Source organism: Rhinoderma darwinii, chromosome 8 (assembly GCF_050947455.1).
Source record: "Rhinoderma darwinii isolate aRhiDar2 chromosome 8, aRhiDar2.hap1, whole genome shotgun sequence".
In the NCBI taxonomy this organism is placed as follows: domain Eukaryota; kingdom Metazoa; phylum Chordata; class Amphibia; order Anura; family Rhinodermatidae; genus Rhinoderma; species Rhinoderma darwinii.
In genome coordinates, this window is record NC_134694.1 from 85,432,146 (window position 1) to 85,447,574 (window position 15,429).

The 15,429-nt window shown below is 39.3% G+C and overlaps 1 protein-coding gene across 2 annotated transcripts in view; it reads left to right on the forward strand.

The window, feature by feature from the left end:
• The window catches only part of IL1RAPL2 (interleukin 1 receptor accessory protein like 2), a 708,817-nt gene that overhangs the window by 489,077 nt on the left and 204,311 nt on the right, over positions 1–15,429 (forward strand). For both annotated transcript variants that reach the window (XM_075834359.1, XM_075834360.1), the window contains one exon: positions 11,529–11,603. In XM_075834359.1, coding sequence (XP_075690474.1) covers positions 11,529–11,603 — 75 coding nt within the window. The remainder of the gene's footprint in view (positions 1–11,528; positions 11,604–15,429) is intronic.

The window sequence follows — 15,429 nt, forward strand, 5'->3', positions numbered from 1 at the left end:
CAATCGACAGAAAATAAAAAAGTTATAGCTCTCAGGAAATTATGACATAAAGCTAATTTTATTATTAACAATTAGTTATTTCCTTGTAAAAGTAGTAAAACATAGAAAAATATATATAAATTTGGTATCACTGTAATCATATTGACCCGCAAAATAATACATTTCATTTTTACCACACGGTGAATGCCGTAAAATCGAAAACTCCACACAGTTTTTGTTCCAGTTTCCCAATGCATTATATGTTACAATGAATGGTGCCATGAAAAACTACAACTCGTTTTGCAAAAAAACAAGCCCTTATAGGGCTATATCAATGGAAAAATCAAAAAAGATATGGCTTTTGGAAAGTGGGGAGAAAAAAAATAAAAAACTGAAAAATGGCCGCGGAGGAAAGGGGTTAATTACCATAGATCCACCACAATTACTGTAAACACTTTCTCTGAGCAATTATAATTTCTCTATGGCCCTATTCGCACTATGAAACTTAGTTGGTGAAGACGCTGTGCAGATATCTGTAGACTACCGCAAACTATTGTATGTGACGTTAGCTCATGATGCAGAAAGATCGCTGTTAAAATTAACAAGTCGCCCTCCCCAACATGTTTCACCGTGACAGAATCTTTAGGGGGAAATAGAGTGGCTTATACCCACGCATACTGCCTGAATATAAGGCCACTCTGGTATACCTCAAGCATATTATAGGCCAGGGGTCAACAACCTTCGGTACTCCAGCTGTTGAAAAACTACAACTCCCAGCATGCAGTGACAGCCTATGGCTTTATTATTCCAGCCAAAGGATGTTAGGGCATACTGGAAATTGTAGTTTTACAACAGCTGTGTGCCAAAGGTTGTTGACCCCTGTTATAGGCTATAGATATGTTTTCGGCGTATAAATCAGGAGCATTTTTGGCATACACTGCACATCTACATCATGGTCTTAGCGACACAGAATGCGATATGAGCATTAAATCAATTGACACTGGGATACCCTGTAATAATATGTTACAGCAGTACTTTGATTTTTGTTACATATTGTATAAATGTATTATTATTTTTTTTCAAAGATTTTGTAACTTTTCTTTTAAATTTCATCAGAGGGAAATTGTAGCTTGAACAGAGATGTAAAAATAACCTAAATAAAAATACACATTTAACTTCACTAGAAAAGTACAACAGATGTTCCATGTCAATCAAAATCACTAGAATCTGCCATGTTTCTATCCTTCTAGATCTATATAGGTTTTTTTATTACCTCTGGTGCATACAATCCTTATATGACGATCTCTGTTTTCCTCTCTTCCTTGAGGACAAAACATTAGGCAGAAAATAATCTTCTCTTTCCACTGCCAGATCTTTCTGTAAGAGAAACAGAAGACCTGTGATTATTTTGACAAGATGCCCTCTGAAATTAAGCCTGAACTATGACTTTTCCTGGAGTTTACTTACGCAGACTGCCCTAAAACTGTCACCATATTGTGCCAAGAACTTCTGTTGGTTGACTCCTATGCCAAATTACCATTTCAATGGATACTTAAAAAAATTCTGTCATCTATTGAGGGGACTGTTGTATATCTAAGGAATGTCCATTGTATTTCTTAAGAAATTCTATCAGGTCTTGCATTATATAAGAGAATAAAACTTACACAAATTATGATCTAATTTGTTGTGACAATTCTACTTTACAAAGCCAATTTTACAGGTATTTTGAATAATGGATTATGAATTGTAATTCAAAAGTATTCCAGAATAATACAAAAATGCTCCTTGAGGAAAAACATGTTGTTGTTTTTTTAAGAACAGTTTCCTTCAGTTTATAATCAAGAAAACATACTATTGTGTGCGTAGCATTATGTTTTAGATGGAAAAGAAGAAAGTTTCCATAAATTGCAATAATGAACCACTCTAAGGGTATGTGCACACGGCTTATTTTCGGCCGTTTTTCGGGCCGTAAACCGGCCGTAAGATCGGAAGCAGAACGCCTCCAAATATCTGGCCATTGATTTCAATGGGAAATACAGCGTTCTGTTCCGACGGGCCATTTTTTTACGCAGCCGTTTTTAAAAACGGCCGTGTAAAAAAACGCCCGCAAAAAAGTGCATATCACTTCTTGAGCCGTTTTTGGAGCCGTTTTTCATTGACTCTATAGAAAAACTGCTCCAAAAACGGCTGTGAAAAATTGGAGTTTGCTTAAAAAATGGCTGAAAATCAGGAGCTGTGTTCCCTTGAAAACAGCTCTGTATTTTCAGACGTTTTTTAGTAAGCGTGTACACATACCCTGAATCAAAATCTGCTTAGTCTTTTGGACCTGATATGTTTTTACACAACCTCACCGACACCTAGTTCAAAATTCCTGAGTGACAGTCCAATGTATATACTATACATAACATTGTCTGATTGTCTAGAATTCCATTATAGGATTGTTCCAGAAAAAAATAACTTTATAAAACGAGATATCGTCCATGGAATAGTAGGTGAAAAATCTTATTTATTTAGTATATTTACAGCAGTGCAAGGCTGGATAAAAATGAGAGGATTTAAATGGAACAATATACTGTTAGCTTATAGCCCCTTCCAGATCAACACACGTGTATGAAAATTCCACCACTAAACAATGTCTGGAAAAATTACTTTAGTTTATACAGAGCTGATTTGTGAGCTTTGTGGACTTTCTCTTGTGTTATAAATGATGCTGCTACAATTTGGGTCCAAAATAAGAAATGAAAATACAGCTACTGCTTGGTTGTAGGCAGATGGATGCTGCGTATTACATAAAAACATGTAAAAACCTTTCCTGCACTCGAAAAGATGCCACTATTGGAACTTAAAGAGGCTCTGTCACCAGATTTTGCAGCAGATCGGCGCTGCAATGTAGATTACAGTAACGTTTTTATTTTTAAAAAATGAGCATTTTTGGCCAAGTTATGACCATTTTTGTATTTATGCAAATGAGGCTTGTAAAAGTACAACTCTGCGTGTTTACAGTAAAAGTCCAACTGGGCGTGTATTATGTGTATTACATCGGGGCGTTTTTACTTCTTTTACTAGCTGGGCGTTCTGACGAGAAGTATCATCCACTTCTCTTCAGAACGCCCAGCTTCTGGCAGTGCAGACACAGCGTGTTCTCGAGAGATCACGCTGTGACGTCACTCACTTCCTGCCCCAGGTCCTGCATCGTGTGGGCCACATCGGCACCAGAGGCTACAGTTGATTCTGCAGCAGCATCAGCGTTTGCAGGTAAGTAGCTACATCGACTTACCTTCAAACGCCGATGCTGCTGCAGAATCAACTGTAGCCTCTGGTGCCGATGTGTCCTCGCTCGTCCGACACGATGCAGGACCTCAGGCAGGAAGTGAGTGATGACACAGCGTGATCTCTCGAGAACACGCTGTGTCTGCACTGCCAGAAGCTGGGCGTTCTGAAGAGAAGTGGATGATACTTCTCGTCAGAACGCCCAGCTAGTAAAAGAAGTAAACACGCCCAGATGTAACACACATAATACACGCCCAGTTGGACTTTTACTTTAAACACGCCCAGTTGGACTTTAGCAAGCCTCATTTGCATAAATACAAAAATGATCATAACTTGGCCAAAAATGCTTGTTTTTTAAAAATAAAAACGTTACTCTTATTTACATTGCAGCGCCAATCTGCTGCAATAGCAGATAGGGGTTGCAAAATCTGGTGACATCTTTTAGCTAATAGACTCAATGTTTGGCTCCCTTCTTTGATTCACAAAGACCAAGTGGGCTTTGTGCCTCTCAGGCAAGGAGGAGACAACACACGAAGGACCCTTGATCTCATTGATGCCCTCCAAAAGCAAAAGGAATTGGCGATCCTTCTTAGCCTAGATGCAGAGAAGGCGTTTGATCGCTTGGGATGGCCATTTATGTTTGAAACTCTAAATTCATTTGGGATTTCGGGCCCTTTCTTGACAGCGCTGCGTGGTCTCTACTCCAAACCGACAGCGGCAATTAAACTCCCACACTCCACCTCCCCTCCGTTTCAAATCTGGAATGGTACACGTCAGGGGTGTCCCCTGTCCCCACTTTTATTTGTGCTATGCATTGAACCCTTGGCAGCTCAAATACGGAAATCCATCGATATAGCGGGGGTCCAGATACAAGATAAAGAGTTCAAGGTTTCCCTGTTTGCAGATGACGTCCTCTTGACTATCACTAAACCTCATACCTCCCTTCCTAAGCGCTCTTTCTTAATGTCCCACACCAGGAGCTCCTGCTCCTCAAACACAACTACATTTACAACTGGAAGGAAACCTCCTTGACCTACTTAGGAGTTCAACTCACTCCCTCCTATACGTCGGCTTACAAGGCTAATTTCCCCTCTTTGTTTGTGGAACTGCGTCAGCTAATGGCCAGGTGGGATCCTCTTCCCATGTAATTTTTTGGGCGCATAGCAGCGGTCAAAATGACCTTGCTCCCTAAATTACTATACTACTTTGAGACTCTGCCGGTAGCAGTACCTATGAGGGAATTGCGGGCCATGCAGTCTTCTATCCTCCGGTTCATATGGCACTCCGGCAGACATCGAATTCCGAAATCCGTTTTATTATCGGGTCCATCTGCGGGGGGGCTATCGGTCCCTGATGTGGTGAAGTACTACTGGGCGGCACATCTTCGTCGCATACCCAGTTGGGTGTCTTTAAGGGCGTACAATAAATGGACCGAAATAGAGAAGCTATGGATGGCCCCGGTTCATCCAAACTCCTTGTTATGGGGCGACCCACTGGTAATGCCGACTGCATCTTTATTAGGTCCCATGAGATTTCAAAGAGAGGTGTGGGAAACCTGTAAAAACCGCTTTCATATGCCGTCGGGTTGCCCGCCCTTGACTTCGGTGCTCTACACTCCCACTATTCCGGGGGGCACTACCCCCCGAATAGTCCAATTGTGGGCGGGAATTGAGGCATTTCACTTGGCTGATATGGTTGATCCCCACACGCAAGAGCTTCACCCGTTCTCATACTTTCAAAGACATCATAATGTTCCCTCCTCTGCATTTTTTCACTATCTTCAAATCAGACATTACATGCAGCAAACTTTCAGATCCACGAGGGTCACTGCACCTACAAGCTTCGAAAGGTTATGTCGGTATGCTACCACCACTAGGGGGCTTATTTCAGCCATTTATGCAATACTGCTATCCCCGGAGGGTTCCCCTCCGCCTGGGCATAGATACATGTTGAAGTGGGAGACCTTACTGAATAAATCCATCCCTCTCTCATTGTGGCAGATTATCTGGTCGCAGGCAGCTAAAACCTCCATCTGCACTGCATATAAGGAAAACCAATATAAAATCCTTATGTTTTGGTACCATACCCCTGCCTTTCCGCATAGCTTCAATCCGCGTATTCCGTCGGATTGCTGGCGGTGTAGAAGTCAGAGAGGGGATCTGTTCCATATTTTCTGGAGCTGCTCACTGGTACAACAGTATTAGTTGGAAGTTAAGAACTTGGCATTGGCGGTGTTGCAGCAGGATATTCCCCTAGACCATCTTCATTACCTCCTGAACGTTCCCCCTAGGTCTTTGGGGAAATCACTAGCTCGACTCTTTCGACACTTTCTCCCTGCCGCTAAGACGTTGATAGCCTGGAAATGGAGACAGACAACCCCTCCCTCTCACATCGACTTAGTAACTAGAATTAAGGAAATACGTACAATGGAACATATGACAACCTCTATTGACAATGAACTGGACAGGTTCAAAGTGGTGTGGGACCCGTGGGACAAGTATTGGATACAGGAATCTCTAGATTAGGTTGTTGGTTGAGCTCCGACTATCCCTCCCCCCCCCTTTTAATCCCCTGTGTCTTCTCCCTGATGTCTTGTTTGTCTATTGAAATTTACTGTTTTGCCTTGTGAATTGCATGGCCCTCCATGCAGCTCTAAGCCATATGTATATTTTGAAAATTTTCAATAAAAACACAGTTGAAACCAAAATCTGGTGACAGAGCCTCTTTAAGGCCAGGATCACACACACCGTTTTGCTGCAGATTTTAGTGCAGTTTTTGGCATAGTATTTTTAGCCAAACACCGAAAAGAAAAGAGATCCAGCAGTCTTTTCTTTACGGTTTTTCTTCATTTTGGATCCACTTTGGCTTAAAAACTGCAACCTAAACTACATCAAAACCCTGTGTGTGATTCTCGAATGCTACGCTGTTTCGGTGACTGACATTCACTACTATGGGACTTACAGAAACAGTGTAGCTCAGCGAGCCACGCGTTTTTTTCTTCATGGTCGGGAATAGCTTGCGTCAGCCGGAGCACAGAGCAGTAGAACAGGGTTTGGGGTGCCCCGTTCTAGAGATAGGTGCAGATCCCAGAGGTGGAACCTGCATCTATCTGACATTTATGCCATATCCTGTGGATTTACCATAAATGTCCCTGACGGAAAAAACCCTTTAACCTACAAAATCCAGGGCAAAACATCAGTTTTTCAGTTACCATTGGATTTCTCCATTTAGCAATTTGTTACGTACAAGCTTCAGTTGTCTTTAATCTGTGGTTGCTGGCTAGGGATGGGAATGACTAGTAATGATTTTTATAGAACGTGTTAAAAATATTAAGTTACTGCCTAAAATATAGAATTTTTATTTTAGTAATAGTTACTAACATTTGTTAAACAAACCTATACTTCGATCAACTATATAAAGCTCCATACTGTTTATGAAGATAATGCAGGCGGTTAACCCAGCCTGACAAAATGGCAAACCTCGGGCAAGTCCACTGTTTTGACAAGAGGCCCACAAGCTCCATGACATCGTGGAGGTTCTACATAGCAGCGTTTGACATCTGGTGCTTGTGACTTGGGGCAATGCCTCTGGTCTTGCTATCGGTTCTGACTCTGCTGTTGTTGCTGACACTTTCCATGGCCAGTGAAACAATTCTATCTGACAGGAAAGCAAAGCCTAAAAATAACTGTTCATATACACACATATTGCAGAAAATAATGAGAATCTGATGTCTTACCATAGGTTCTGAGGGACTCGCCTATTTTTAATAGAAGTCACACTTTTTTTTATCCAGTTAGCTGTTCAACATTATTAATAGTATCAGTAATAAGGAATATGACATAATTATTGCTATTTTGCAGCTTTGTATCTGTATAAATGCCTAAATACCACCTAAGCCTTTACAATTATTATTATTTTTTTTTTTTAAACTCGGGTTTCATTATATTCTGTGCTAATTTTGCATCTATGTTTTAATCGCCTGAAGTTTGTTTGCCATTATACTTTTAGGCCTTAGTGCACACTACTGTAAATGTTTTTACTGTTCTCAAATACGGATCCGCAAATACGAATGCACATCCGTAGCTGTCCGCAATTGTGGGAGTGCCTATTGACTTCTATGGGCGAGTCCGTTCCGCAATAACAGACAAGCATAAGACATGTTCTATATTTTGTGGATCATTTCTACGGCACGGACACACGTGTAGATATAGTGAAAGGTGTCCGTGGCCTGTAGAAATGTATGGGTCAGCAATTTCATCCCTAATGACCTGATCCGTTACTACGATCATGTGCATGGGGCCTTATACATATCCCCAAATGTGCTTCTGGTAAGCAGAAAACTTGCTGCTGTTCATTTGGTGGCCAGGATTTCACTTCTACAAGACAAGTTGCAACTCCCAACAAAATTTGAAAGTTGGAAAGGGACTTGGTCAGACAGAGCGGTATCACGCCCAGAGCGGCTTCTCGGGAGTTGAATTCTGGAGGATAGTGAGAAGGGGAGGTTGATCAGTGTTTGCAGTGCTAAGTGACATTTGGAGAACTTCTTGCTCTTTACTGCTGCCACCCACCAGTTCACAGCCATGGTGGAACAGGCTTTCAATTTGTGAGTCCTTTTGCTGACAATTATGTTTGGTGTTTTTTTGCTGAAAATCATGATACTTCACTGTAAAATTGTGGTAAAATCATGTTGGAATATTTGCAATGAGAGATTTACTCTTTGTAGTCCCATCTTCATCGGTATCTTGGCACTCAAGTGAATTTCCCCCAAAAAATATTGTGAGTTGGGGCACACGCTGACAAAAAGGTTTATAGCCCATGTTATATTACATTGGGCTGTGCGATTATAGGCTCAAAACTAATTCAATTGAACATGTAAATCAGCTGCACTATTGCACCCAGCACAAGGTAATTGGTAAGCTGTTCTACATCTCAACTTGTTCTGGTAGTTTGAGAGTCCAGACTAGTCCATTACCCATTTTGTCAGCCAGTGTAGACCTTACAAGGTGTTCCATTTAGGCATCATGCACACCACTGATTCCATTTTGCAGACCGCAAAACATGGATCCTAGTGGCTTCCGTATGTTGCCCATTTTTTTTCGGGCCCATAAACTAGAATGGGTGACACGGACCACAAATATAGACAATGGGACCTGTTCTATCATTTGCAAAACGGACACATGGATCCGCAAAAAAAACCAACAAAAGTGTGTATGGTCCCTTAGAAATGAATGGTTGAATATGCTATTTGCAAAAAAACAGATAGGACACTGAAGAAAACAAGGGTTTTGTGCATGAGCCCTAAAATATATAGCCATCTTCTACAAACCATTGGGTCAAAATAATTGTATAAGGCCAGGATCACACATGCAGTATTTGGCTCCATTTTTTCAGCCAAACCAGAAGTGGATTCAAAAGGAATGAAAGGTATAAAGTAAAGTCCGATGCATCTCATTTGTTTTGTGTCCAGTTCTGTGATTGGCTCACAAAAAGAAGCCAAAAACTGCCCCAAAAACAGCATCGAAACTGGGTGTGTGATGCAGTTTTTGGCTCACTTTTATGGGCCAAGTGTGGACTTAAGATGAAAGGGAAGAACTGTATAAAGGAAGGACCTATACTTTTCCTTCCTGTTGGATCCACTCCCGCCTTAAGCAGTAATCACACATGCCGTTTTTGTGGCAGTTTTTGAGCCAAACAAAGGAGTGAAAACAAAACAGACGAGATTTATCATTATTTCCTTTTTACTTCACCTACTCTTTGGATTCACTCATGTGTTTGGCTCAAAAAACATCACCAAAAACTGCATGTTTTATTACAGCTTAAGGTGAGAGTGGATCCAACAGGATGGAAAAGTAGAAGTCCTTCCTTTTTACAGTTCTTCCCTTTCCTCTTAAATCCACTCCTGGCTTTGGCTCGAACAACTGCATCAAAAACTGCACCTGTAACTGCACCTGTTTTGTGGCAGTGTTTTATTCAGTTTTTTGAGCCAAAGCCAGAAAAGGATTAAAAAAAAGAATAGGAAATGTAAAGGAAGAACTTCTACTACTCCATCCTGCTGCATTAACTTCTAGCTTTGGCTCAAAAACTGCAGTAGCATTTTTTCTAGAAAATACTGTGTGAAACCACCCTAAGTCGAGGATCACACACCCAGTTTTGATGCAGTTTTTCAGGAAGTTTTTGGCTGCTCTGTTTTTCTAACCAAACCTAGGAGTCGACACAAAGAAAGGACATGCATCTGACATATCTTTATACCTTTATTTTTAGATTCCCTTCTAGATTTGTCTAGAAAAAATTGAGCCAAAAACTCCACACAAAAAATGTGTGTGTGATCCTAGACTTATAAAGTTTTTTTATTTTTTAGTATACTTATTTATTATTCTTGCATTGCTTTGCACTCCGGAAACAGGGGAAAATCCTCCGATCCTTTCTTAGTTTTTAGAGAACCCCTCTGTTACCTGTGTGCAGTAGTCATTTCCACATCACACAAGGCTTTTCCCCCACATCTGACTATAGCACTGTGGAACAGACTACTTCACACAGATAATTAAGGGTTCTGATTGTACTAAGAGAAATTTAGTGAAGGCTGTAGGTTTGATGTAAAAAGTTCAGCCAATGCTTGGGTATAATTATGATTGGCACTGAAAGGAATGATCAAAATTTAGATCAGACGTGTTGAAATTCTTTATAAGATCCTTTAAGACTATCACCTATTTTTAAGATTTCTAGCCAAGGACAATGGGAAAAATTAATGTGCACGCTAAACATTTGTCCTGTTGTAGAAACATTTTGGGGCCAAGTTTACTAAGACTGTTCTTTTGTTTGTGTTTTTTTTTCTTATTTAAAGTGATCGAGGCAGTGGTAGTGTTTTGAGCCAAATTTATTATAAGATGTACAACTGTATAAGTTGATGAAATTTTACTTGTCTGACATTGAGGAAATGTAATTTACATATGCAGGCATAGATTTCTACCAAAACGTACGCAATATCATAAATATGGCGTAAAACATGTTTCCTTTGGATACTACAGCCACTTTCCTTGTCACTTTCCAAATTTGAGCGAGCAACGAGAAAAGTCACTAATTCCCTTGAGTCACTTGCAACATTTTAGTGGCACATTTTATGCCAAAACCTGGCGTAAACTACTTAATTAATGTGGGCTACTTTCCTGCCTGATATTTCTGGCTTTTCATTCCAAGGCTACTATATAAGGAACTGCACTAAATGCAGTAGTAAACCTATAAAAGAGGAACATTGAGAGGAAAGCAGAAAAGTGTTAGGGAGGAGAATAGCAGAGACTCTGCATTCCTAGAAATATTGGGTGACTTTGTGACAAATTCATTGATTTAAGTGCTAAAAAAAAAAAAGCTTATGTAACTTCTATACTGCCCAGCTACAAGAACAAGGAGTGGTTAGATGCATAATGCTTTTTCCAGAAATCAATATAGTGGAGTACAGACTCAATAGAAAGTCTATGAGCCCATACTCCGCTACATCGGCTTTCCGGAAAAAGCCAAACAGAAACTAAGTGGCTCAGCGCTCACACGAGCACTTCTGCCGCTTTGTTTTAGCTTTTGGTGGGGGTCTCAGTGCTGGGACCCCCACCATGCAAAACTTATGACATGTCACTATGATATGTCAGAAGTTTGTACGTTTAGTTACTACGTTTTCAACTTTTAGACTAAGATGTGCATTAAGAATAATATCTAAGCAATTACCATACTGAGAAGACTAAGTTACGTAGCATAAATATGGCAGTCACACATAAGCATTAAATATGACAAGCTGTCCAATAATAAAGTCTATGCGAGTGGAACTCCATTCTTTATCTATGAATATATAGTTTTTGTTTTTTTAGATCTTTTGAACACTTGAAGCTGACTTCCACTGTAAATCATGAAGACTCAACATGGAGACACTAATGGCTCCAAAATTGACAAATCCCATTTCTCTTAAATATTCTCTATATCAGGATGCTACTTGTATATAATTTTAAGTCTTAGCTGAGTTACAGTAGATTGTAGGAGATGACTTTTGACCCACGGTACTTTTTGCAAAAATTTATAGCGTATAGAAAATGTACCTGTCAGAGAAAACCCATCTATAATAATTCATAGAAATTGAAATTGAACTGTTAAATATATTCTGTATAGATAGGCACACTTTATGATGATGTTTACACTGTATCAAGTTGTAGCAAAATTAAATGCCTTGCATGATAGAATGTTTCCTATGCTGTAATTTGTCTCCGACTTCCATTACATTCTCCTGTTCTCTTTTCTAGCTTTACTCACAGCGAAGCCTCCTAAACCATTGTTCCCCGTGGAGAACCAGCCAAGTGTTATAGATGTCCAGCTGGGTAAGTCCCCTTCTGGGAATAATAGCTTCTAAACTTCCACTCCATTAACAGATGGGAAAAATTGCACATAGCAAGGAAGGTTTATTGCCACTGTTATTACATGCAAATCAATTTGCTACTTCCCATTTATAATGCTTGAGTATATTGTAGCAGTCGTTTAAGGATATGGCTTTGCTTAGTGGCAGAGGCTGTTAATGCTAATTGGTTAAACTTCATATTAAATACAGTATATGCGATGTTTGCATTTCTGTTTTATGCTGGAAGATTAAAAGGAATATATTAAATAACAGCTGCATTGACTTGTATTTTACAATGGCTTCTGGTATTTTCCCTTCTAAACACTGATGTGGTTGAGTGCAGTTGACAATTTATTTATTGATGTGTTCTTCATGTAATTATTTAGACCTTTATATGTGATATAATGTATAAAGCAAATAAGTTTAACAAATATATAAGACCTTGTTCCTATTTGCTTAATGCCCACCCTTTATTACCATGCCATTTTAGGGTTCAGCATTCTGTGCTTAATAGATCTCCAATTCTCCTTCATAAATATACAGTTATTATAAAATTCTGTCTGCCTATTGCCGACACTAGAGGGAGCTTACTTCATGTTGTTTTATTATTGAGTTCACTGTTTACAGAGAATGCAGTAAGCGCCCCCTAGTGGTGACTCCAGGTAGCCGGAATTTTATAATTTAACTATGTTTAAGAAGGAACTTTAAACCCAAGCTCCAGTCGCTATAAAGAAAAACCAAGCTCCAGCCGATTTAAAGATATATTAAGAAATAAATAAGAAACCTAAATAAATTTAACAAACCAAATGCTGTTCATGGGTTGACATTCACTTTAAGTTTGGTCTTTTAAATGTACCGTATGTAAGATTTTTAAGTGTTAAAGAGAATTTGTCACTGAGATAGACCGAATTTTACTAGGGAATCTGATGTCAGATATTCTAGTAGAACTTAGAACAGGAAAGGTGCTGTGGATCTGATCAGATGATGTTCACTGTTGTACATTCTGCAGCTTACACAAGGAATTTTGGTGGGACTGTTCAGTAGATGCTACTGTAAAAAAAGGCTTCGCACTTAGGTCATCTGAAAGATAGCATAATATAAAGAGATCTGTCTCGCTAAAAAAATATGTTGAATTGTTCCCTGTCACATACTCAGTGGAAGTAGTATAGCCGTTTTGTTTTCATCAATTAATAATTCAAGAAATCATAACTATATAAAGACAATCAGTTTTTAAGTGAGGATATATATCTCTTATCACATACTGATTTTGACTAGTTTATATTGCTATTTGTAAGGCTAATCGTTTAATGTACGCCGATTCCATTTATGATTTGAGATTATGTAATGGTTTGGAGTTTTGACAATATCGGCAATGTATGTTTATTTCTCTCAAGAAATCAATTGTGTTTTTACTTTAGTTTGCTATGTTTTGTGCTCTTTGGCTATTTCTTTTATTTGTCAACACTCTAAGCTATGTAATAACTGCTCATTTTATCTCTAATTGTTACATTTTTTAAGTGTTAAAAATGCTATTGTAATTTATAGTGAACAAGACATAGTTGACAAGTATTTCTAACTCCTTGGGACAGTCTAAGCTCGATCTTGGACGTCTTTGTTTATGTTTTCTTGGTGCTGACCAACTAAACACCTTCCACCAAGTCAAGCTCACTATTATATCAGCTTGGTGATCACTGCCTCAGCTGGCAGCATAATGACTTGGCTATGGCCTGTGAGGTCATATGATGTCACAATGTGATGATATTGCATTAAATAACATGGAAGATAATGTCACCTGACCAAACCCAAGCCAATAACCGGTAGACCAAACCCAAGCCAGTAACCGATAGGCCTAACCCCTTCCACCAATTCAAGCTCACTATTATATTAGCTTGGTGATCACTGCCTCAGCTGGCAGCATAATGACTTGGCTATGACCTGTGAGGTCATATGATGTCACAATGTGATGATATTGCATTATATAACATGGAAGAGAAGGCCACCGGACCAAACCCAAGCCAAAAACCGGTAGGCCTAACCCCTTCCACCATTTGTTATCCACTACTGCCCACATTGCCCCTGCAGTCATACACACACACACGCAGTCATACACACACACACACACACACACACACACACACACACACACATAAGTGTTGTGCTGGCTAGATTGTATCCTTACTTTAAAGATCATTTGAAAACTATACTTTAAATAAGTCATGGTCTTACCTTTTTTTTTTTTTTACTTAATATGAATATTGACATCAAGTAGCCTCAACTTCTATTCTCCTATTCCAGCCGGGATCCTAAGTACAGTATGTGCCATGTGTTTATATGAGTGTTGTTGGGAGGCATTCAATTATTTCAAAGTTTGAAAAGTATATTGTAGCTATTTACTAAAGCATGATGTAAAATATCATTTATTTTTACAGCGTTACTGATTATGTGGGTAATCTGTTATCAAAAGAGATCACGAAAATAATGAAGTAATCGATTATAGGAATATATGACAATACTTTGGGTTAATTTTGCCTAATGAATATTTAAACCTTTTAGATTATAAACATATTCCTTTCATAAAGAGCGGGGAATATTCTGGTTCGTATGTCCTGGATTATTTTTTTAATTCTTTTAGCTGTAAATGTGTTAGAAGTCATAGAGGGCTCTTTCTTCAAGTGACAATTTCCAGCTGATATTTTTCTGAATTTTCATTTAGGACTGGAAGGACTTGTCATTTCTTGTGTCTAGAGAATCTGGTTCACAGCTGAAAAAGTCAGCATTGTATTTGCAAGCCGTAGGCTGTTTTGTACAGGGTCTGCCCTGGCAAATTAGCACTTCTACAGGGAGTCCGTAACACAGTTTTGCCTGTGGCACCAGACAAGACATGTGCTGGTCAAGTGTTAGTATCAGAGCTCTTGCATCTGTCAGGACAAAGCAGCAGGAATTGCAGAATTATGAAGGCTGGAAAATATTGGTAATTATGCTGTTCTGATAAAGAAAGGATGTCTTACTATTACTGAAAAGTTTTTGAAGTTCTGATCTATGATAATAGTCCAATTGTAATAAACCTTATTCAATCAGTGTAGGTAGCAGGGTATCTGCACATTCAAGAGCAAAGCAGTCAGTGGTACAAAGGTTTCCATAATGCCCAGGTTCACAATCATCTTTACATTCGAAGGTAAAGGGGCCTGATGACATACAGATGTAGCAGACCTGGATAGGTCTGCATTGTTGGCAGCTCGGTGGTTCAGTGGGTAGCACTGTTGCCTTGCAATGCAGGCATCATTGGTTTGAATCCAACCAAGGAAAACATCTGCATGGAGTTTGTGTTTTCCACAAACCAATGTAAGTGATGGCGATCTCTGGACAGCGATGCGGAAAATGTTGGTGCTATAAAAATGGAAAAAAAAAAATATTGTGAATGGTGCATTGGGATACCCTCATGGACATGGTCTAATTACAGCCCCATACATGTTCTGAGTTGTACATGGCTGTAATACAGCACACAAGTTTATGGGCCCATACTGTATCCCCATATGCCTCCAATATTATACAGTGTCATATGAGGTGCGGACATAATGCTTGTGCATGGGGGGTGTGTACATGGTATATTATGTGTTGGGCATGTTTCCACTGTTAGTGGTGCACGTGAATTTTTTTTACATTTATATTGTCAATTTTTTATGCATGAGGAATATATTTTTTCTTTGTGTTTTTTTTTTTACATTTTTTTTGGGCATTGAAGAAAAAGAGACCCACACACATATCTTGCACAAAGGCTGTTTGTTGTCAGTGTCTTCCCCTGAAGCATA